This window comes from Patella vulgata, chromosome 9 (genome assembly GCF_932274485.2).
Source record: "Patella vulgata chromosome 9, xgPatVulg1.2, whole genome shotgun sequence".
Taxonomy (NCBI): domain Eukaryota; kingdom Metazoa; phylum Mollusca; class Gastropoda; family Patellidae; genus Patella; species Patella vulgata.
The window spans coordinates 26,699,290-26,721,892 of record NC_065887.2 but is presented as its reverse complement, the minus strand read 5'-3'; the positions used below and the strand labels follow the sequence as shown (position 1 = coordinate 26,721,892).

Genomic DNA, 22,603 nt, shown 5'->3' with positions numbered 1-22,603 from the left:
ATTGTTTGTAACTGTTTTTATTAAACCAACTTTATACAATATACATGTATCAGACAAACATTATTTCATTATTTCCATGTAGTACATCGCCCAAAATAGTCGCTTCTATTGTGAATGGTTTGAAAATGTGGTAGCGTTTTGTACGGATTTAGATTTTGATACAGTATTTATTATTACATTATGAAATGGATAACAATCAAGACTGGAAAAATACTGATTTGTAAATTTGCTAGTAAAGAATGCAAGAACAAAATCACTTGAAAGTTTTATTTATGAACGTTTCAATTGTTTTAGTGAAAAAAAAAATTAGAATGGAAGACACATTATTATTAGGCCAAACCAATTTCCATTTCTGTTTAGTTGCTCGAATCTTCTCAAAAGCTTTTAGCTCAAAATATTAAAGTTTAGAAATTTTAATAAAACACCGCCCATAAGAATTGAGTGGGTTATTTATTGATCACGACCATGAAGAACTAAAAATTATATTGGTTTTGCCTTAGTGCAATATTTTTATAACCAAATAATAATGCTCTGTTAAGTCTTTTTTTTTAGAACTGCCTGTCTGCTGAGGTGACTAGATACCTCCATTAGTTTTAAGTCAGACAAGATGTCAATATTGATTCTAGAGATATTTTTCAACAAGATACATGTATTTGTGTAAATTTCTTGGCTTGTTTTTATCTATAGCCAAAATGTACAGCTAAAAAATTCACATTTTTTAAAACTAAACACACAGTAAACAGTATTAAGCAGCCCTGCAAATCATCAAATTTGTTTTGTATGCACAACTTCAAAGGATAGCAAGTCTTCAAATAGTCTGGCTAAACAAAGTGTCATAAAATTTCAAAGAGGGATTTTAAGAAAAGGAATTTATTTTTAAATGGTGCAGAGGTGAGAATTATATTTGTCAGTAGTAAAGAAAAATAAATATTATTCTTGCAGTGAAGAAATTAATTAGCTGCAACGGAGACACAAACACATGACTAAGATACAATATAGTCATTTCTAAAATTTAACAATGTTAATTGTCTTTAGCTAAATGTTGAATTGTTTTGTTTTATTTAATTTTACAAAGATATATTTTTAGTAAATAAATTATAAACTTTATTTTTTTTGTGTGGAAAATTTGATTAAAAAAGTCAAGACAGTGATTGTTTAGAAATACATGTATCTGGGGTGAAAATGAATAAAAAACTTGTCAGCTTGATAATGCTAAGGTATCAATAGATGCTCGGATTGATTTCAAGAATACTAAAGGTAGGGATGGACGATTTTGAAATTACTAACCTGTGAAATAACATCCCCATTTACCCTTCGTACTTGATAAAGATGACGATAACGTGATTGTTGAGCATCTCTTCTCTGCTTTGCCCGGGCTCTTTGAAGGTTTATTTTCTTTGCCCTTTTCATATGAAGAGCTACAATGAAAATAGAAAAATGTTTTTAAAAATTAAAGTTATTTAGACAATGTGTGTTTTAATCATACAATGTATATCATTAGTGGGGAAGGTCAAATCCGGCATATTTTACAAAATTACTTTTTCCTTTGTTCAGATCCAGACTTTGCTTGCACATTGCTAATATTAATATTAAGAGTGAAAAACATATTTTATTTCTCTGAAAAAAATAAACTTTGTGAATTACCAAAGTCATACAAGTAAACCGAAAGTAGCCAGTACTATTTTATGGTAAGTCACATAAGAGTGGCTAAAGGTGAATTCCGAGATACATTTTTACTGTATAAAACTATACACCGCTTTCACAAAGTTCATTTTGAGGCTAATAAGACTTGTTAATGAAAGGTGATATTTTGACCAATCACAGCTTTGTTTTGATATATGGATTAATTTATATCAGCCATTTCCAAAGTAAATTTCAGTTTAAAATCTGTAATCCCAATACTGATAATTGTGTGTAAATTACCTTGTCTGTGGTCCACTCCTTGTCCAGTTATTTTCCACTGAGTTAAAGTTCCAACCAAAAAACAAAATGGCCAACAACTTAGTATTAGCCAACTATACCAACACACAGGACCAGACACATTGCCTTTAATACGGTCCCATACATACATCACGATAAGGAATTTCTCGATAAAATAGTCCAGGCAAGCAATCATTAGAGCTCCTCCGAAAATACTGGTTCCAAGAATTGTCATACTTTTCTGGAATTTTAAAATTAACACAGCCAACAATAATCCAAGTCCAACGAGTATTCCAATTGGAATCCATTTTGTTTCAGGGTGATAAAATTGTTCTATAACAATTAAGACCCCAACTGCTACTGCTATTCCAAGGTGAAATCCTGTTAAAAATAGTCCTACATATTGCACAAGCATTGTAATTAGTCCACACAGTATTCCTGCGCCAATGGCTACTCCAGCATTTCCTTCTGGGGGTAAAATGTCTTCCTCTAAGCAAATCATATACACTAACACAGATCCAAATATAAATCCTGTCAGGAACATAACAGCTTTAAATAATCTGTACCCTACAAAAATAAATTGATAATATTAGAATAGTGTCATCAAAAGGATTTCAAAATCAAACAGAAAATCTACACAACTTATTTCCTGAAAAAAGCTAATTGAATTTCAAAAGAATTTCCTCAATACATATTACATGTAGTCGGAAATTTATCCAAATGAGGTAATATAAACACATTTTCAAAATATCTTTTGATATTGGTGATACATACATGTATGCAGGCCTACACACTTTTAAAATGCCATATCTATAAAGCAAACTACACAAGTCCATTTACAGTACCAGCAAAAATTGTGTTCCCTGTGGTGAGGAATATTATTCACTACCTAATGGTTTATTGTTGGTAATAATTATGACAACTCCACAACTTGGACTCCTAGCGAAACAAACTTGATAGATTGATAGATATGTCGAGAGGGAGCTTGTTTTTAGTATAGGGTCCCGCTGTTCATAAATTTTCATGGACCAGAAAAATTAAACTAAGCTCTCAAGTACAAATTTGCAAATGATTAAACCTTATTAAGCAACTTCACTAGCCTGTCAACTTGCGATTTTTCATATTCTGAAATGAAATGAGGTTTAATGTTCTACTTTTCTACAACAGACAGGCTAATGAAGATGGGGGAAAGTCAGTATTGCCTGGACAGCGGAGCGATGGCCTACTCTTATTGTGAATTCAAACTGTGTCAGGGTTATTTTATGTGCACACCCACATTTACATGCAACATCATTTTTTCATCCTATTCATATGACTAGACACCATCCACCATGCACCACTGACAAGGGGAAACTACACTGAAAAATCATTAGGAATTTACTCAGCTACAAACAATTCTACATATATTGCTAAATACAGCTGATTGACAATTATGAGATATAATCTACAACTAATTTGGCACTTCCGATTCATTCACAGTTTTTCTGAATCAAAACAGCATGTTAAACATTCCTCCATTCTAAATAATAAATAGCCATCTATATATTAACGTAATAAAAACATCATGAACATATAGATTGTACAATCTGTGGCATCAAATCATATTCTTAGCCCTTAAATGACAAATTGGGCAATTTTGAGTTCATTTTTTCATAAAACATTGGATTAAGAATTCACAACATTTTCATCAAATATTTCAGAACTACAGCAAAACTACAGTCTTTAAAGTAACTATCTTTCAATGAAAATATGCTCTATTTTTAACAACTGCCTGTTGGTGGCCTGAAACACTTTCCAATCATAAAATTGCTTTAAGATCTAGTGATATGTTAATTGTTAGATGGATATATAATAAAGCAAAGATAACACCATAACATCAAGACATGATAACATGGTATTTTAACAAGCAAACATGCACAATAGACAAGACAAATATTTGTAAGAAATACTCACATGACAGTAAATGAGAAAGGCAAAATAAAAACTTACCATGCACTCAACACAAATTATATACCATATACCAATAAACAATACTTGATATTATAGAACACAAACAACACACATAATATTTCAATGAAATAAAACAAAGACTTGTGATGCATGCATGAATCAAAGACATGAAATGACAGAATGAATCAAAGACATGACAAGACAGAATAAATCAACAAATTAATGAATGAATGAATGAATGAATACAAGAAAACAGTAGAAAAATTAACAGGACAGTTACAAATATTTTATGTCAACCCAAGTAATTTCAAAATACATAAATTGTCCTAGGATTATTAAAGCAATACTTGTACATGTATTAGAAATTTTGAGAAATATTTCAAGAAAAATTTCTTACATAATATAATAATTATTCAATTTTTCTCTCTAATCAAATAATGACAAAAATTATGTTTTAGCATTAAGAATTAAGTTTGATGATCGGGTTAAATAATACATACTAGAGCATGAGAAGTTAGAAGCATAAAAATAAAATCATATGTTAATTAGAGGGTAATTAGGCATGCAATTAAAATGTTAAATAATTTTTTAATTTTAAATCATCCAATTTTCTTACCAAAAAATGTATACAAGATCCCAAAAATAAAACACATTACAACTATTATGGCTGGAGCAATGCTGTAATTTGTATCAATATGGTGGCAAATATCAGGTTCCGGAGGGATCCAGGGAGTGGAGTTGTATGTAAAAATGTTGGGTCCCGTTGTATCCTCCATACTGGATGAGGGTGTGCTGGTCCCTGGAGTTGGCTGTGCGCTTGTCATATCACATCAATCTATCAACAAACATCAAATGAGTTGTCTTCCAACTTTAGTAAACAATCATTTGCTTACTGAACGTTCATTATTTGTTTACTCTTGAGGCAACCATAGTCAGTAAATTGTTGTCTACCAGCTTCCTGAAAGGACACAATGCATTCGATTAGTTCTTCATTCTGAGTAAAATTTACCTTTGGCTTTTGATACAAATACACAATTTGCGCAAGATTATGTTACCTCGCTTGACAAAGTTATCACAAGGCTTAGTGTGGTAGTCAAGACAATGGGCTTATTGATGATTACAACCCCTACCACCCCATTAGATCAACTAAAGTTCAAAATATAAACTTGAAACTTGAAACAAGATGTTGGGATATGGACTACGTACAAATAATTAACACTGAAAAATTTCTTCTTATGTTTGGAAGAAGGCGACTGATATTGTTGCTCAGATAATGTATTCAGATTCTGTAAACAGTTTCAAATAAAGGTGCTTATTTATTTTCTGTTTAAAGTGGCAATTACAGCTAAATACCTCTTGACTTGTTTAATAGTGACTAAGAGTAAGAGAACCATCTGTACTACTTTAGGTAAAAAGAAGACTATAGTACCAGGTTAAAGTAGATTTCTGACCTATGAGAAATTAACAGCTGTTACTTAGCAAAACTCCCTAGCCCATAATGCCCTTCTTTATATCAGTTGTGCTTTTAAAGACCTTGACAAAATGTATTGGTGTGTGTACAAACCATGTAATGAATGTAAGTCTTTGTATGAACACAAAAACCTTTGTGAATCTGTTTTAGGACAGCTTGAACTCAAGTCTGTGGGGTTGTTTTACTGAAAAAAGGTCAAGATTTTCTGAGGATTTGATGCCAGTTGCCCATAAAACAACAACAGACTTTTCCTTTCCTATAAATCATTATTCGGTGGCAATACCACCAATCATTTTAAAGCATACATGTAGTTATCAATAGAAATTAGCATGGAAAATATCTCCAACCTAACAAGGAAGCCATCTATCAGTAGAAACTGAATTAAAACCAACAGGGATGAGATGGATTATTGGTCAAATGGTCAGATAAGATATATTTAGCTTATCAAATCCATAGGTATACAACGGATTGTGGACAGTAGATAGAAGGCAAAAATAAAGCTAAAAGTTTATAAAACACCTATATTGGAGTACATGAGAATACCGGTACAGAACACACGTCCATTTTTTCGTAATTCAAACATTGTTTTCCTGGAAAGATGTTTGTAAATTTATCCAGGCACAAAAAAGACTTTTCAACAAACTTTTTCCTTAAAATTTGGAAATGCTCACTCTAAACAATAAAGAACATTCTTGGTAAATATTGCATCTGGAAAATCCTCTACTATAAGTAGCAATAAGTATATGCAAGCTAGAATAATTTGTCTTCACTAATCGGCTTTTTAATAATACTAACTGTTGAATATCCACAATTAGAAATTGTGACAGACTCTTGCTCTGTAGTGCTGTGAATTCAACATTTTTTTAATGATTCCTATTGTTTATCCTGCCAGTGTAGCCTATTGTAAATAAACATCATTTTAGTTATTGAAGAATTATAGTTATCAAACATTATATTTGAGAAATAGGTGACTTGTAAATCAAAAGTTTGATGATAACCATAATATATTATGTCTAGACTAGATGTCGGTGGTTTATATAAATTAAAAACAGTATTGCTACTTTAAACAGACTTTATTTTATTTTCTAAATTTCCTTATGTTGACTAGCAATTTTACAATAAAGGATCAAAATCTGATGTTTAATGTAACAGGACCCAAATAAAGCCAGTCAGTCGTTTTCTATTAAACCAAGGTAATTAGAGATGAAATAGATGAAAGTACCAATATTACAAATTAACCATTCAACTCAATTTGAGTAATTTACTGTGTATTTACCGAATGGTGATGGTCTATCCAAATAAATTAAACGTACCCACTGACTCAATACCAATACAGACACTATCAAAACTTCATTCAAATACTAGTTTCCCAGTTCAATAAACCCCAACGAGGAAATCAATGGATCTCAATTGATATAAATTATAAGAAAAGAAAGTTATTTGTATAATATGTTTATACTGGTTAACTATTTCTATGATTATGTATTAGTCTAGAACGTTTATGCTATACGGTCAATGTTTATTGATTAAATAATATTTCTAATCATATCGTCCAACTGCTGGCAGACGGATGCTGGCCGAACACTGTGAACATACTAGGTTCCCATGATCAAGAATTCATGATCATCTTTGAACCAGTATTTGGTATTGGAAAACGTACACAATTGATAACCAGAAAATATATCACCACACAAAATGAGTTTCCAGTATTTTTTTTTAAAAAGAAAAGCTAAATGTTGAAAGTTCAATGTGACGAAATAAAAAAATCTAGAGAGAAGAAATAATCAATTCCAGATTTAAGAGGAATCCACTTTCAGTAAGATTATCTTCAGAAAAACTGAATTGAATTGGAGTGTTTTCCTCTTTGAACTTCACCAAGAATGAAGAAATGACAATATCAAGACCATTATCTCCATTTATAGGTCATTTTAGGTTTTTAGGTCATGCCTTTAGAACAAAGGCCTGTAGAATATTTTGAAGTTAGTTGTTTGCAAACACTTCATTTGATTATGAAATAAAATGTGAACAAGGTTTCAAAACGTATTTATATTTATCTTGATAATAAACTGTTCATGTGCCAAATAAAAATTTACATTACCATAAGATACCTGAACCACTATTCCAATGACAACAATGTTTTAATCCAAATTAATAAGCTTATTAAATCCTGAACACAAACATGAAACTCGCCTTAACACACGACCAAGATTGTTTGATTTGAATTCTAACTGATTATGTCAGCTTATATAAGTATTGGCTGTACCTATATGTCATTTATTTACTGTTACATATTAAAGTATGAGTCATAGGTTACATAGTCAGGTATGTCTGTAGATGTGTATTTTACCTACATATAACTCTTTATGAGACATTTCTATAAATCAATACATTTAATCATTCATATTTATATACTTGATAGAAATTAATTGTTCATGAAATAAGGAAAGTGCACTTATTTCCTATAATTTTATGAATACCACCATCAACCTAATTTATACACAGCAGAAACACAGGTGAAGTAGACCTAATTTAAGAAAAAGTAACTCCCACGTAGCCCAACTGTAGGTTTCCAGAAAAAAGATAAAATTTAAATGATGAACTAAACTGATATCAGATATACTATACTCAATATATCAAAATATACAATCAAAAAAATTATATTTAAATGGATTTTTTAATTTTATTTCACTCAAATTATACTCTAAGACTGGAATATTAACTGAATATTATAACTTTTATAGAAACTGACAATGTCTTGTCAGGGAGAATTATTTTATTATAGTTATTTATGGAGATTATAAAACAATAAAGTCTTTCAATACCAGTACTCATTAAAATAGAATTATGCCTTATGACGTACGATATGACATATTCAAGTTGGATATCTGAAAAACAATCAAAATTGGTAAACTTTTCCAATTTGCAAGGCATTGTATCATTTTATAACAACTAACATGAAACATGTTTTCTTCATGTCCTAGTTCCTAGTCGAATTCTCTTCCATACCCTTTAATCATAAGTCATACATATTTACATAGTAAACAGTATGCTTATGACAAGTAAAAGCCATTCCTTTGCAATGGGCGCATATCAACACAAAGGTGCAGTTGACTTTATTGTGTAATAAGAAATTTATTTAAAGGAGCAGTCCAAGATTTCACATGACATATATATGCAAATCAAACATCAAAATGCAAAGAAAAGTCTATTTACCATGTCTGAAAGTTTTAACTCAATATATTGACAGCCTGAGCAGTTTTAGAATATAGCATCAAATAATAAAGACATGTATAAAAATGTTACTTTACTGATCAATACGGTATGTTCAAGCCACAGAATCCAACTACATTCCTTCATAAAAATGGTAATAATAATCACATAACTAAATTATAATAATACATGTACATCACTGGTTTACCTCTGATGTGCTTCGTTTTACACTTTATCATAAACTAAAATCAGAGCCCGTCTTTTGACATTTACACAGACACAGATTACAATTATAAATGGCAAAAGGCAACGTTCTCGAAAAATCGTATGATATGAAATTATAAATTGAAATGAAAATTGTTTGACTTGTGTCAGACTACAATATTAATATCATATTAATCTAATTATTTCTAAAAAGTTAAAGTTCATCATGATTCAGGCTGACATCACTTGACCCTATATATATCTATAGACATGTAATCAAGTATTAAGAGCCAATTCTTAAAACAAAATATACCAGAGTGGGATAGAAAGTATTGGGAGTCCAGAAAAAGATTAAGTTCAAACAGCAGTTATATTCAATTTATACCCAAGAAGAGAGAGAGAAATGGGGTTTAATGTCCACTCAACACAAAACAAGGTTATTTTGGGACAAACATATGATTCAATAATTTGATCGGCATAGGTCATTAACAGTGGGTTGGACAGGCAACCCTACTCCTTACCAAGTACCAACAGAGAATCAAAACTACACCACTTGACTCAATGACAGACCTTACATGTATGATCTTTAAAGTACGCACATTAGATCAACCAACCAAATTTATACCCCCAAAAAGTAACAAGCTATACAAATTCATTCAGTGCTGGTGCATGTCCAGGGGGGGAGGGGGCCAGAGGGTCACGCCCCCTCAGCTGATGTGGAGCCTATAGAAGGAAGACCTAGGAGAGAGAGCCTATACATTTAAAAGAATACCCGGTACATTTCGTTCAAATATGGCCTCAGATGCAAGGAATTCAACTTCAAATTTTCAAGGGGGGTGGGGGGGGGTCAGTCATGTTGGAACAGGACCCACACCCACCCCCACCCTGCTCATTTTTTTCTGTAAACCCCTACAAACGACAGCCTATACATTTAAAAGAATACCCGGTACATTTCGTTCAAATATGGCCTCAGATGCAAGGAATTCAACTTCAATTTTTCAAGGGGGGTGGGGGTCAGTCATGTTGGAACAGGACCCACACCCACCCTGCTCATTTTTTTCTGTAAACCCCTACAAACGACAGTGTATGATGAGTTAACTGTTGAGGGTGGAAAATATTTCCTGATTATCCTCCAAGGAATATATCTTTATACCTATCTATGCCATAGCTTTTTTTTTCTGAGATATTTCCAGGAGTAAGTGTATAAACTATTGATTCTTTGAAATAATCTTTTAATAGAAGTCATTAGATTTAGATAAATTAAGAGTATCTCTATAATCACACAGTTTATCAAGATGACAGAGACACAGAATGTCTGCTACCAAATCTCCAGATTGATCTTTCTGAAACCAGACTCTTGATTGTCATTTATCTTTGATCTTTAAAGAGGAAAGAAATATCAAACCTGATTAAATCCAAACTTTAACTTCTGTTAGACTGAATACCGGTAGTAAAATGCTGCTTCCAGACAAGTTTGATTTTTAATCCTGTATTATTCTTGTATGTAGTCAACAATGATAAATAATTTAACTTCTGTTAGATTGAATAATAAAATGCTGCTTCCAGACAATTTTGAGTTTTAATCCTGTATTATACATGTATGTAGTCAACAAGGAGAAATAATACATTCACATTATGTATGAGGACTTAAGGCTTAAACATTTCAATATTTTCCTTAAATCAAAATTAACTTTATCGACAAATTTCAAAATATTGGTTCATCAATGCAAACATCTGATATCTAAATTTTAATCTTGGACTGTTATTGGACTTACTTTGATCTTATACATCCTACAAATGGCACAACACCAGGTAATTTTAACATAACATCAAGTAATATTAACGTTTGCACAGTTCACATGTTTGAAATTTACTTGGTCCTTTGATTTGGAGAATGGTTAAACCATACTTTATTCTCATCAAAGTCGAGAAAATTTAATTGGATGTTTGACACATGTTTACTGAGTAAGTATGATGATGTCTGCACCTGCTACAGAATTAAGACTCTTACTACTAAACCAGTGACATTTCTCCATATTTTCCCATCTGTAATTTAGAATACTACAGATGGCGAAATTAGTTTTAGTAACCCAATTACATCTAGCATCATACCAAACTCAGATATAGTTCAAAAATTGCTTCTGCGATTGATGAAATAAGATTACTTTTTACACGGAAATAATCTATTTTGGGTACAAATTCAATTTCTACTGAATCCACAATTTGTAAAGCTAAGCTCTTCACATACAGTAGGTCTGTCAAATAATTGATTTATTACAAATTTATATGTGAAATATCTTTCATCATGCATGTACACAGTATTGAATGAGAACAAGCAGAGAGGCATGTCTACAAGTTTTAATTTAGATAATTGACAATATAATTGTCATACCTGGAATACATCATATTAAGATGTGAAGAGAGACAGAAATGGGTTTTAATAATTTATTCAACATAAACTAGGTCTATACAGGTCACAATTTTATAGAATACAATTTTATTCCAATTCAATTACTAAATGCTATCAACACAATTTATAAACTAGGTCATTGCAGGATTATTTTAATAATTCACTTGCCAGTAGGAGTCTTCAGTAGCTAGAGGTATTGTAGAAAACCCATGAGTGTTAGGCAAGTCACCTGACTGACTTGTATTCAGTCGTTTTATTTTGAAATAAGATCAGTGCGTTGTAATTTCTATTTAAACAGTGGTCTACAGCAGTCACAATGGGTATTCTATAAATATCATTTTATTTTTGAAATAAAGAGTTGCTTGTCAATCAATACTAGAGGTAAAAGCTGCAAAGGTTGTCGCATATTGTTTTTTAGCTCACAGGGCATTACCAGACGTTAAAAACTTATCAAGAGTAATAAATAACACTTGGAAGTAATTATCAGAAGTAATTATCAGAATTAATTAAAATTTGATTGGCTTCTAGTTCTTCCATGATAACATTTATTATACAAGACATGTATCGGATTGGTTATCAGATGATAACTGAAGTGAAGTGATTCAAGTTATCAGAACTCATTTAACAAGCGGTTGCCATGCAAGATACGCCCACATTTTGCAAGAGATGGACAGAGAACAAGCTCAAAAAGAAGTGATTTTTCGTACAATCAAGGGCCATAATTCAGGAAGTTACAATCCGATATGCATGAATATTGACAGGAACCAAGATCTTTGGGTTATAAAAATGCATTTCAAGTTTCATCAAAATCGGATCAAAATTGTGTCTTCTCTCTAGAGGGTCCAAAACCTTGATATACCACATGTACAATATTTGCGTACGATGGGCAGCCATTTTGTCCGGTAGTTTTGGTCCGATTTATACGAAATTCAGACTCAACCATCATAAGGGTGTAACAGTGATATATTCAAACGTTTTTTTAAATCGGATAAAAATTGTGACATCTAGAGGGATCACATCCTAAAAACGCAACTTTTCGTACAATCAAGGGCCATAATTCAAGAAGTTATGATCCAATATGTGCGAATATCGAAAGGAACCAAGATCTTTGGGTTATAAATATGTATTTCAAGTTTCATCAAAATCGGATCAAAATTGTGACCTCTATAGGGTCCACAACCTTGCCATATTTTTACGCAATTTGAGAACGAACGATGGCCATTTTGTCTGTCAATTTTGGGCCGATTTTCACGAAATTCGAACTCAGTCGTCCTTAGGCTGTAACGGTGATAAAATAATACGTTTTTTTAAATCGGATAAAAATTATGACCTCTATAGGGTCCACAAGCTAAAAACGCGATTTTTTGTACAATCAGGGGCCATAATTCAGGAAGTTACGGTCCGATATGCGCGAATATCGAAAGGAACCGAGATCTTTGGGTTATAAACTTGAAATGGAACGTGACCCTCTTCTCACTTGCCAACTTTCATTTACTGATCTCACTAATTCCAGCTTGATTTCCGGTTTAATAAACCATTCCATCTAACCTTTCACGTTTTCCTTTTTCTTTCTTCTCTTACCTTACTATAGCCTCCAGGCCTCAGACCCGCCCTGGGCCTGCCTTCTTTTCCCATCCAATCTACCCGGTCTGAAGAGTTCAATACGAACGAAACTAGTTCACCGCTTTTTGCCCGAAATCCCGGCAGAAGTATAGACACGTCTACCTCGCACCTTACCTAAATCTTACTTTAGGTTAATCCTGAATTGAGCCTCAATACCGAACTACGGTATTCGAATACTCATGAACCTCGCCACAAGACCACATTCTGGCAATATAATCTAGTAACCTCGGCGACCCCGCCTAATACTCACCCCGGTAAATCATATTTACGGGGACTATTAACACCGAACCCCGGTGCCTGGCATATCCATGAACCCCGCCAAAATATCAAACCCCGGTATACCAACCCCGCCAAATTATACCAAACAACTGTATAATCAACCCCGCCAAAATTTACCAAACCCCGGTAAAATGACCCCGCCAACCCCGCCAATTCTCGGAATAGTATAAATAGACCCCCGCCTTTGGAGTCTAACCAGTCTGAAGAGTTCAATACGAACGAAACTAGTAACTTAAAAAATCAGGGATAACTAGAAGATCGCCCTTTTCTTTCTACTTTTACCATATTTTTAAGCTATTTGAGAATGAACGACGGCCATTTTGTCTGTCAATTTTGGGCCGATTTTCACAAAATTCGAACTCAGTCGTCCTTAGGGTGCAACGGTGATATAATAATTCGTTTTTTTAAATCGGATAAAAATTATGACTTCTATAGGGTCCACAAGCTAAAAACGCAATTTTTCGTACAAACAGGGGCCATAATTCAGGAAGTTACGGTCCGATATGCGCAAATATCGAAAGGAACCGAGATCTTTGGGTTATAAACTTACATTTCAAGTTTCAACAAAATCGGATAAAAATTGTGACCTCTACAGTGTTCACAAGCCAAAAACAGGATTTTTCGTACAATCAGGGGCCATAATCCATGAAGTTACGGTCCGATAGATGCCAATATCGAAAGGAACCGAGATCTTAGGGTGATAAACCTATATTTCAAGATTCATTGAAATCGGATAAAAATTGTGACCTGTAGACTGTTCACAAACAATTGTGGACGGACGGACGGACGGACAGGGGCGACGACAATATACGTCCACATGAAAATGTGGGCGTATAAAAACAATGGGCTTCATTGTCTCCATGAACATAAACATTGTGTATAAATTTTACATAACTGATATCTCTCACTACCTAATTATCATCATAAAATCATGTATATGTATGGTATCATCTTATCGATAAAATCAACTTCAATACGTTTAAATTTCCTAACAAGTATATTCTTTAAAATCACTCAAGCCTTCAATAGGAAAGATTCAATTAAACATATGCCCACAGATACTATGGTGTCCAAGTAGTCCATGAAGGCTGTCACAATTTGTACTATTCCGTAGGTGTTGGAAACATTTACAAAAGATAAGAAACTGATCCATAAGTTTTTTCAATTCAATTAAAGGCCATAACTTCTGACAGTAATGATCAGAAATCATTGAAAATCAATAGCCTATTTTATCTCAAGAACATAAATATTGCCTATAAATTTCATGTTTACTACTGACTGACAGGGATGATGACAGTATTTAAACACATTTCAATGTGGTGGCATAAAAACAAATTGCAGCCAAATCAACTTTGGCTCTTTAAATAAATTTGTGATATTACCTTGATGAGAACTTGTGACTAATTAAACCTATGATATTAGTTGAATGTTATAGCATCTTACATACAGGTACTCTCTATAGTACATGTCCTAATAACCTCATAATGTATTAGGTAAATTAGAAAGTAATTAATCTACAGTAATAAGCTTACTATAACGGTGTCATAGTGTGTCATATACTTTAATAAATAATACTTAATATATAACAAACCATCAGGAGGAACATGTACTATCTTATTTGACAAGGGATGAGGTTTTATTTAATGCCAAGTAGGTTTTTTAAGTACCATACAAGTAATAATCTGTTACGTCACAATTTATAATCACTTTCTATTTTATAATATATCGTTCTGTTTGAATTTTCTTTTTTTTTATGGAAAAATTGTACTATCTGTGTTTATCTGTGCAGTGTTCTTGCATTCTTCCACTTACAGTATTCATTATAAATTTTCAAACTTCAAGAAAAGGCAAAAAAAAAAAGAACCATCCTGGCAAAATTCTTAGAATGACCTAGTAATATGTTGATGTGAAGTTAATCTTTTATTATTTCCTTTCCATGCACTCAACATTAAAATCTATAGTTTAATATATCTAGGACCTCATTATATTCTCCATCCCTGTAAGTTCGGTTTCTAAACATGTACATTGTGTGCCTACTACATGGTAGCTCTGGATACTAACTTGCGACATCGTGGCTCAGATGAGTAGTTTAATATACAGGTTCTAAAAGTCATTTCAATGAGAGGTCCTCATCAAAGAATTCAACAATAGCCCATTTTTCATTTTAAAAGATGCAATGTTTGTCCCGGTCTTGTATGGTCAGTAATTGGATACTTTGTCAATGTAACAAGTGTCAAGTATTAATCAACATTGTTCAGTTGAAGTGGTCAGTCATGTAGGGTTAAAGAAATGATTCTTATATAGTCCTGTACTTTATTGATCTTAAATTTGGTAATGGGCCACTACAGGATTTAATGTAACGTTTCTAGAATTTTTGAGTTGCAGCTGTATGAGGATAAGCTGAAAACCAATAAGAGCATTGTAGTCAATGCATTCAACAGCCGATTCCTAGAAAACTCATAAGATTAAGTCAACTGAAATCAATATTTGTCCAGTACATTTGGCAAAGATTACGTTTAATTTGTTGTGACATGATTTTGAAATCAGAGGAAAGAAAACCCAGCTTTAATAAAGTCAAAAAAGAAAAATCTTACCTAAAATGCTAATACTGTGCATGGAGATGGTATCAAAAAACAAGGGCAGACAACCTGAAATAGAAAAGAAAATTATGGTAGACAAAACATTAATTTGGAATTATTAAAATGAATCTAAACCACTCCTTGAATTTGAAAAGTCATAATTTTCCTTCACGGTATTTAACAAAAAAAACCAGTTTATCCTTTAAGAATGAAAACAGTCATTTTCATTGGACAGTATGATTTTATAAACTCTTCTTAGGAAAAGACATAGCCTTCTGCAGAAGTTAACATTTCCAGAACAAACTAAAATGAATCCATAAGCGACTAATATATATATATATATATATGACATATGTGTCAAAAATGCAATCAGTAACTCTATGAAGCACACACCAATAAAAGTTCTAAACCATAAAAAAAGCTCCTGAAGGATGGCAGAAAATCAATTATCCGAATATATGTACAGTTTTGACCAGTTCAATGTTGAATAGACTTATGATCTAAAAGCCATATAAATAGTCACAATCTTCTGGTCGACTGCTAGAAATATCAATATCAGGCTAGATCTCAATACATTATATAAATTACTTACAATCATACAAGACATACTTTATCATCATTGATTATCAACATAGACTTACATTAATATTAATTAATTTACTCAAGTTTAATGTAGCATTGACAAATGAGCATCTTTGTAATAACTTCTTGAACTCTGTAAACTTGATTCATCATGATGCTTTTCTCCACGGTTCAATAACTAATAGGTATACTTATCCCTTATGTGATCAATTGTCTACTCCTGATGGAGACTTCCTTTAACAATAAATCTCCAAGAAACTTCAGTTATAGTTGCAACTACTAAGTTTGTACACATCATGACTTCTATATTGACCCACACAACTGGTCTAGTAAGTGAACTATGGATAAAGTCAAGGTACTGATGAACACAGGGAATTTCACTTCTGCTCTATCCCATTTGAAATCTAGGATGGGTTCACACAGATATTATTTGAAGGTACACAAAACAAATCAGTTCAGATCAATGTTGCCTTCACACTGTCATTACTATTAGTCTCTCTCATTGTGCTGCAAAATCTAACTTGATCAGTTGATCTCATCTGAGACTAATGACAGTTTTGATATAATGTGTCAGTCTTATCTCTTGTGAGAAGCAATGCAATTACTAACTTGAATTAAGAAATCGTGGTGTTCATGACTTCGTACTGAACTGCTACCCGAATCTGCCACACTTTACCCAAAAGCAAATTATTCAAAGTATATGTTGTGTTTATATTTCACATACAGACAAAATGGATATACTTTGGATACTAATTCCAAGTTTCCAAGGTGCAGCTTTTCCTTGATGCTATGACAACATATAAAGAATGCAGTGTCACAAAAAATAATTTTCAAAATTTACTAATTCTTATAGATAAGATTGCTCTTCCATGGAATTTTTTCTCCCGAATACATGTATTTTAAATTGATTAAAAATATCTGTCAAAATGAACAGGCTAACTTCCACTTGGTGAAGCCCAACAACAACTTGTGAGAACCAACTAAAAACTACAATCCCAAATTGTCGAGTTCAAACATTTACCCTTAATAAACCAACATTATTGTTGAATTAGACAAACCCATCATACAATTAATCTAAATCAAACAGATTAAGATTTAAAAAAAAACAAATAAAAAACAACTGTTTCTCGTCTATCCGTACATTTGCACCAGTCCGTAATAAAATCCAAATGTAATATAAACCTACTGTTTCAAATTACAAAATTAATTGTTCATCATTCCTAAAAATAGCCTGAAAATGTTTTCCTGAACTCTGTCCGCAAAACAAATTTCTCCAAAATCCTTTCCTGTACACTAATCAGCTTACCTTAACATACCCCAGCTGGACATCTAGGAATATAAGGAACAAAAACTTCAGCATAACATAAGTTATTAATAAATCTATGTGAGATATATCCCGTTGTTGATATGTATATCATGTCAAGTATTCAGTATGTGTTGTCCAGATGTTATTATAAAAATATACTTTCATAAACACAGTCCACTTTATGCTCTTATAAAATGTACCTATAAAAAGTGGTGTCAATGTCTGATAATTTTTACAATCTGTGGAACTTGTAAAAGCTGAAATAAATACATTGTACTTGGTAACTTCTGAAGTTCTAAATCTTAATTCAAGATGAAATTCAAAGAATCCTACAGTCATTTGATAGAACCATGAGTTCAATTTGCAAACTCTCATCTCTGGATTCTCAACCACACAGCAATGACATCACAATAAATAGGGAACCATTCATTTATGAACCCAAAGGTTTCAAACTCAATTCAAAATATCTTGCATTATGAAAATGAAATGGGGTTTGACGTCCTACTTTTCTGCACCTTCCAGGCTAATAAAGACAATAAATGTGCTACTTGTATGACGGAAATTTTTCCCAGACATTGGCCTTTCCACCTAACCTTCCAACTACCAAAGTCAGGTTGTTTTTTTTTGGCAAATCTGAATGTCTAGATACTGCTTCTGGCCAGGCCCTCTGTCCTGCACCACTGAGGACGTTTTCTGCCAAACTTGGATTTAACCCGGACATCCTGCTTAGGGAGCCAATGCCTCCACTCACATTATGGCTCCGAAAATTTCTATCCAGATAATATTGTATCTAAACTGGGTTGAACTTAATGACCTGTATAACAAGTACCTTATGGTCTTGTACCCATACACTAATAATACAATATCCTACTATAAACAAACACCACTGTAGATATTGGTAAATACATGCCACATAATACAAACCATAATTCTCACACATCTTTTCTACAAAATCCAGGTCACACATATATCTTTAACCTGGTCAATCTTTGACCATCATTCAGGATCAGATTACCTCAAATCTGTGTTACTATGTAAAATGGCTAATATTATCCCTGTTTGATAACTATTATCTTTGGCCAAGTTCTTTTAGTTTAAAGTGGTTTTCTTGATAATAGCAAGACTGATTAAAATTGATAGATCCAAAAGTTGTTTTTTTATACAGAAAGATCTATTTTTATCTTTATGGCACAAGTCTTGTTTACTGTTAATTATCTAATACAATTCAAAGTTGTCTTCGTCAGAGTTTTAAACCTATCCTTCTTACAAATGTTATTGGGTCAAATCCAAGACCTCATATTTGCAAACTAAAAATAATTAGTTTAAGAACAGGCACTTGTTCTCCTTCAATAAAATTAAAATAAACTGGTTTCAAACAAGAAAAGATAATCAAATTAGTCCAAGGAATAATAACTCACAGACAGGGGTAAAAGCTAAAAGATACAACACCATCAATACCATGTCCGTAGATAAACTAGGTTCGGCTTATTCCCTTGAATTACAGGTATATAATATGGTGAGAAACTATTTGTATGATTTTAGTCAAAATATAAATTACATTTGTCAGCTATTTGCAATATTCACTTTCTACTACTATGCATGCTATACAATATTCATACAAATTTATACCTTTTTAAGGCATATGTGATTAGTTATGCACATAATAAATGAATTAAATAGATAAAGCTGTGACTATCATTCAAATAGCCTTGGATTTCCTTCAATAGAAACGTGATATATCTCCGGCAGAGAAACCAGACGGTTAGACATTTCATGGTGCTCTTTTTCTCACATTTTATCTAACAAATGACAAATCTTGTATTATGATTTACGCACACATATTATACCACTCAGCCATCCCCACCCCCTTTATCTAATAGAAATTGTATCATATCTATACAATACTGAAAATGTATTTACTTTTAAGTAAAATAATGAGTTCATTTCTTCGCGCAAAGTAGAAAAATATGCCATTCAAATTGATTTTACAACAAAAATTTATGCACGGTAGGAAATGAGAATTGAGAAAAAGAGATTAAGGAAAAGAGACTAAGTTAAGGTAAGGAGATAATGAGTAGCTCTATAGTTGTGGTAATGTCATTAGTGGTGGTAGCATAAGGTGAAAATAGGTATAGATCATTACTAATATTATGATGAAATTGATCTTTTCAGTGTATAGAGCTTTCAACAAGACACCATTCTTCTACCTATTTATAATACTTAATAAACAACCAGTGTCCAGACATCCCATCTATGTTGTAGATATTGTTCAAAACACAAAAATATATAATAATTTTAAGGTGAACTTGACAACTCGTTTATGATCACTGGAACATAATTGCCACAGATGTTTTGTTAAACGGTGGGACATTATAAATAAAATTGTTTCTATGCTACTACTTTGTATCACTACCTACTATAAGTAACACTATCAAAATTATAGAGACAGGGTTATGCTGGCACTTTCACATTATTAGCATTACTTAATGCCACAACACCTGTTTATGATACTCAACTCTTTGCAAACAAGTACTGTTTTTTGACATTGATCTCATTTATATACATCTACTAATGTTTTGTACCATGAAAAGATCATGCAAGGTCAAATATTTTGTAGAATAGTGTTCTGTATACAACAGTACTCCAAAGCATTTTAAAGTCCACCTCCATTTTTTACAGTAAAAACAAGGACCTCAATCTTTGTCATTGACATTACCTTTCAATAGTACAACTAGCATCATTCTCTCTTTTTTGAGGTAAGCTGAATCAGAGAGAAAGAAATGGGATTTAACATCCACTCAACACAAAATATGTCACTTTGGGACTAACATGTGACACATTTTTTACTTCGATAATTCTAGTGTGCGTATAAATCTTTAGCTGTGGGAGGAAACATGAGAACAAAGAAAAAACCCACTGGGTTGGACAAGCGAAAATCCTCACTCAAAGTCACGTCAAAGCTTAGGATGGAAACCACGTCACTTGACTCGATGACATCACATGTTTTAGACCATACATGTATATCACTAGACAAATCAAAAACAAATATTGGTTGGTAAAAAGATCTGACATATCCATGTTTTAATTTAAAAGCATAACGAAATTTTTGTTTGTATCTAACACTTTTACTTTTAGTATTTATACATTCTGAAAGTTTTCTATATTTAGGCAAAGGTTAATTTAAAAAAAATTACGCATCCATCATTTGTTTTGAGAATAATCCTATTTGTTATATGGCACCATAGGGAATTAAAGAAAACGATTAGAACACAGCCAACTTCCCATTCTAAATTCTAAGCAGATAATTGATCATTGTACTGTACTGTTAAATTACTGGCCAAACTATCTCAAAAATATCACTTATTTGTGGTATGAACCAGCAAGTTATTTGTTACAAACAAAATGGTCATTATATGCAAGTATTAGAGGTATTATAACCACCACCATAAAGAGGGAAAGGTTTAAGATATTTCTACGTTAAATATTGGTGTATTGGAAATATTTTTGCTACAACATCAATTTCTGGACGTAGAACTGTAGCATTATTTCCATCCTGATCCCAGTTCTGGAATGCTTTCAATTTTAAACCTTGGCTCCCAAAAACAATATTTGATGTGAAAATGACCACCAGGACAAACATTTGGTTTTTATTTTGATAGGACCAGCAGCAGGAAGCCAGCTTTTATTGCACAGATAGGAATGTTAAGTCCACAACAAAAAAATGTTGAAGGTCATCTAAACTGGCAGTCCACTTTACACTAGGAATTCTAAAAACAGGGTACACACATGATATTCTTTTTAATTCCTTACTTCAATCAATAATGCAGATAAATGATAAATAATTCTTATATGATTATTAACATTTGATTAACATTGCAGGATATTATATGAATTTAAAACTTCGGATCAAACTAGGTAATTTCCGGACTAACACATGGTTCAATTTCATTTCAATATAGCGCGCGCTTGCACGTAGGGGTCTTTACCAGTGGGAGGAAACCGGAGGGCCCAGAGAAAACCCACACGGTTGGACAAGCGACCCTACTTAGGATCAAATGCAGGAATAAAATTTAACAACTAACTGGACTCAAGTTATAAGTTGACTTGTATAATCTCATCATACACAGTAGTCAAACTGATTGAATGTTTTGCCTCTGGAAAATGATTATTATTTTATTCATATTTATCAATTTGTAATAATTTCAAGGTGCTATAACTTCCCGTTCCCCATATACTAGTCAGTATAGTATTTTGTCCAAAATATCATTTATTTAATAATGTAAAATGTTAAAATACAAGTTTTTCACGTCATGCATTTACTTCATCAATTATTTAACATGGGTTTTCTTCTTTTTTTAAACATTTTTCAATTACATTTGGAATAAAAAATCTTTCAAAGCAACCCATTTTTTAACATATAGAATCAATTTGATCATTTCACCAACTTGATTAGCCAGGCAGGCAATTTCATTATTATGTTTTATACACTTCTGTTGCAGTATGAATACTGATTAAATTTGAGTTGTTTTATGTAAAAACATTAACACTAATCTGAACTCATTTATGAGACAAAATTCAATTTTGAAATGGAAAAATTTCATTTGGTCAATGCACAATTTGTGAATTAAATCTTTAAGTTATGTTAGCATTTTTTATTTTCGATATCAACAATTATTTGATACTTCCTTTCCAGGAACATTTTTTAATTGTGAAATTCAAATTTTTCAACCAATTGCATTTTATTTGGCTTAATCCAATACAAATACTATACAGGTAATAAATTATACAATATAATCAAAGATGACAAAAAACAGACATTAACAAGTGGACATCCTAAATGCTCTACTCACACATCTGATGTATGTATACTTAGTCTTACAATTTTATAATACAGCACACACTGAATTGATTTATTACCTACTAAAATAATAATTTACACTAGCTTACATTCTTTAAATCCTGTTCACAAAAATCAATACTTTTACATAAGACCAGAATGTAAAGTATGTCACAAACCACATAGACATTAGTCTACACATTTTGTGAGTTGCAATAATGGAACTATATCA

The 22,603-nt window shown here is 32.2% G+C and overlaps 1 protein-coding gene across 4 annotated transcripts in view; it reads right to left on the bottom strand.

Moving 5' to 3' along the window:
- Positions 1-22,603, bottom strand: part of LOC126831717 (transmembrane protein 198) — a 42,095-nt gene that overhangs the window by 4,040 nt on the left and 15,452 nt on the right. For 2 of the 4 annotated variants that reach the window (XM_050562363.1, XM_050562364.1), the window contains 4 exons: positions 15,662-15,715; positions 4,487-4,828; positions 1,924-2,487; positions 1,288-1,418 (listed from right to left, as the gene is read on the bottom strand). In XM_050562363.1, the coding sequence (XP_050418320.1) occupies positions 1,288-1,418; positions 1,924-2,487; positions 4,487-4,694 (903 nt within the window). In that variant the 5' untranslated portion in view covers positions 4,695-4,828; positions 15,662-15,715. Of the gene's footprint in view, positions 1-1,287; positions 1,419-1,923; positions 2,488-4,486; positions 4,829-7,439; positions 7,533-8,759; positions 8,779-15,661; positions 15,716-22,603 lie in introns of those variants that run through there. The other 2 variants (XM_050562365.2, XM_050562366.2) reach the window with 2 other exon arrangements.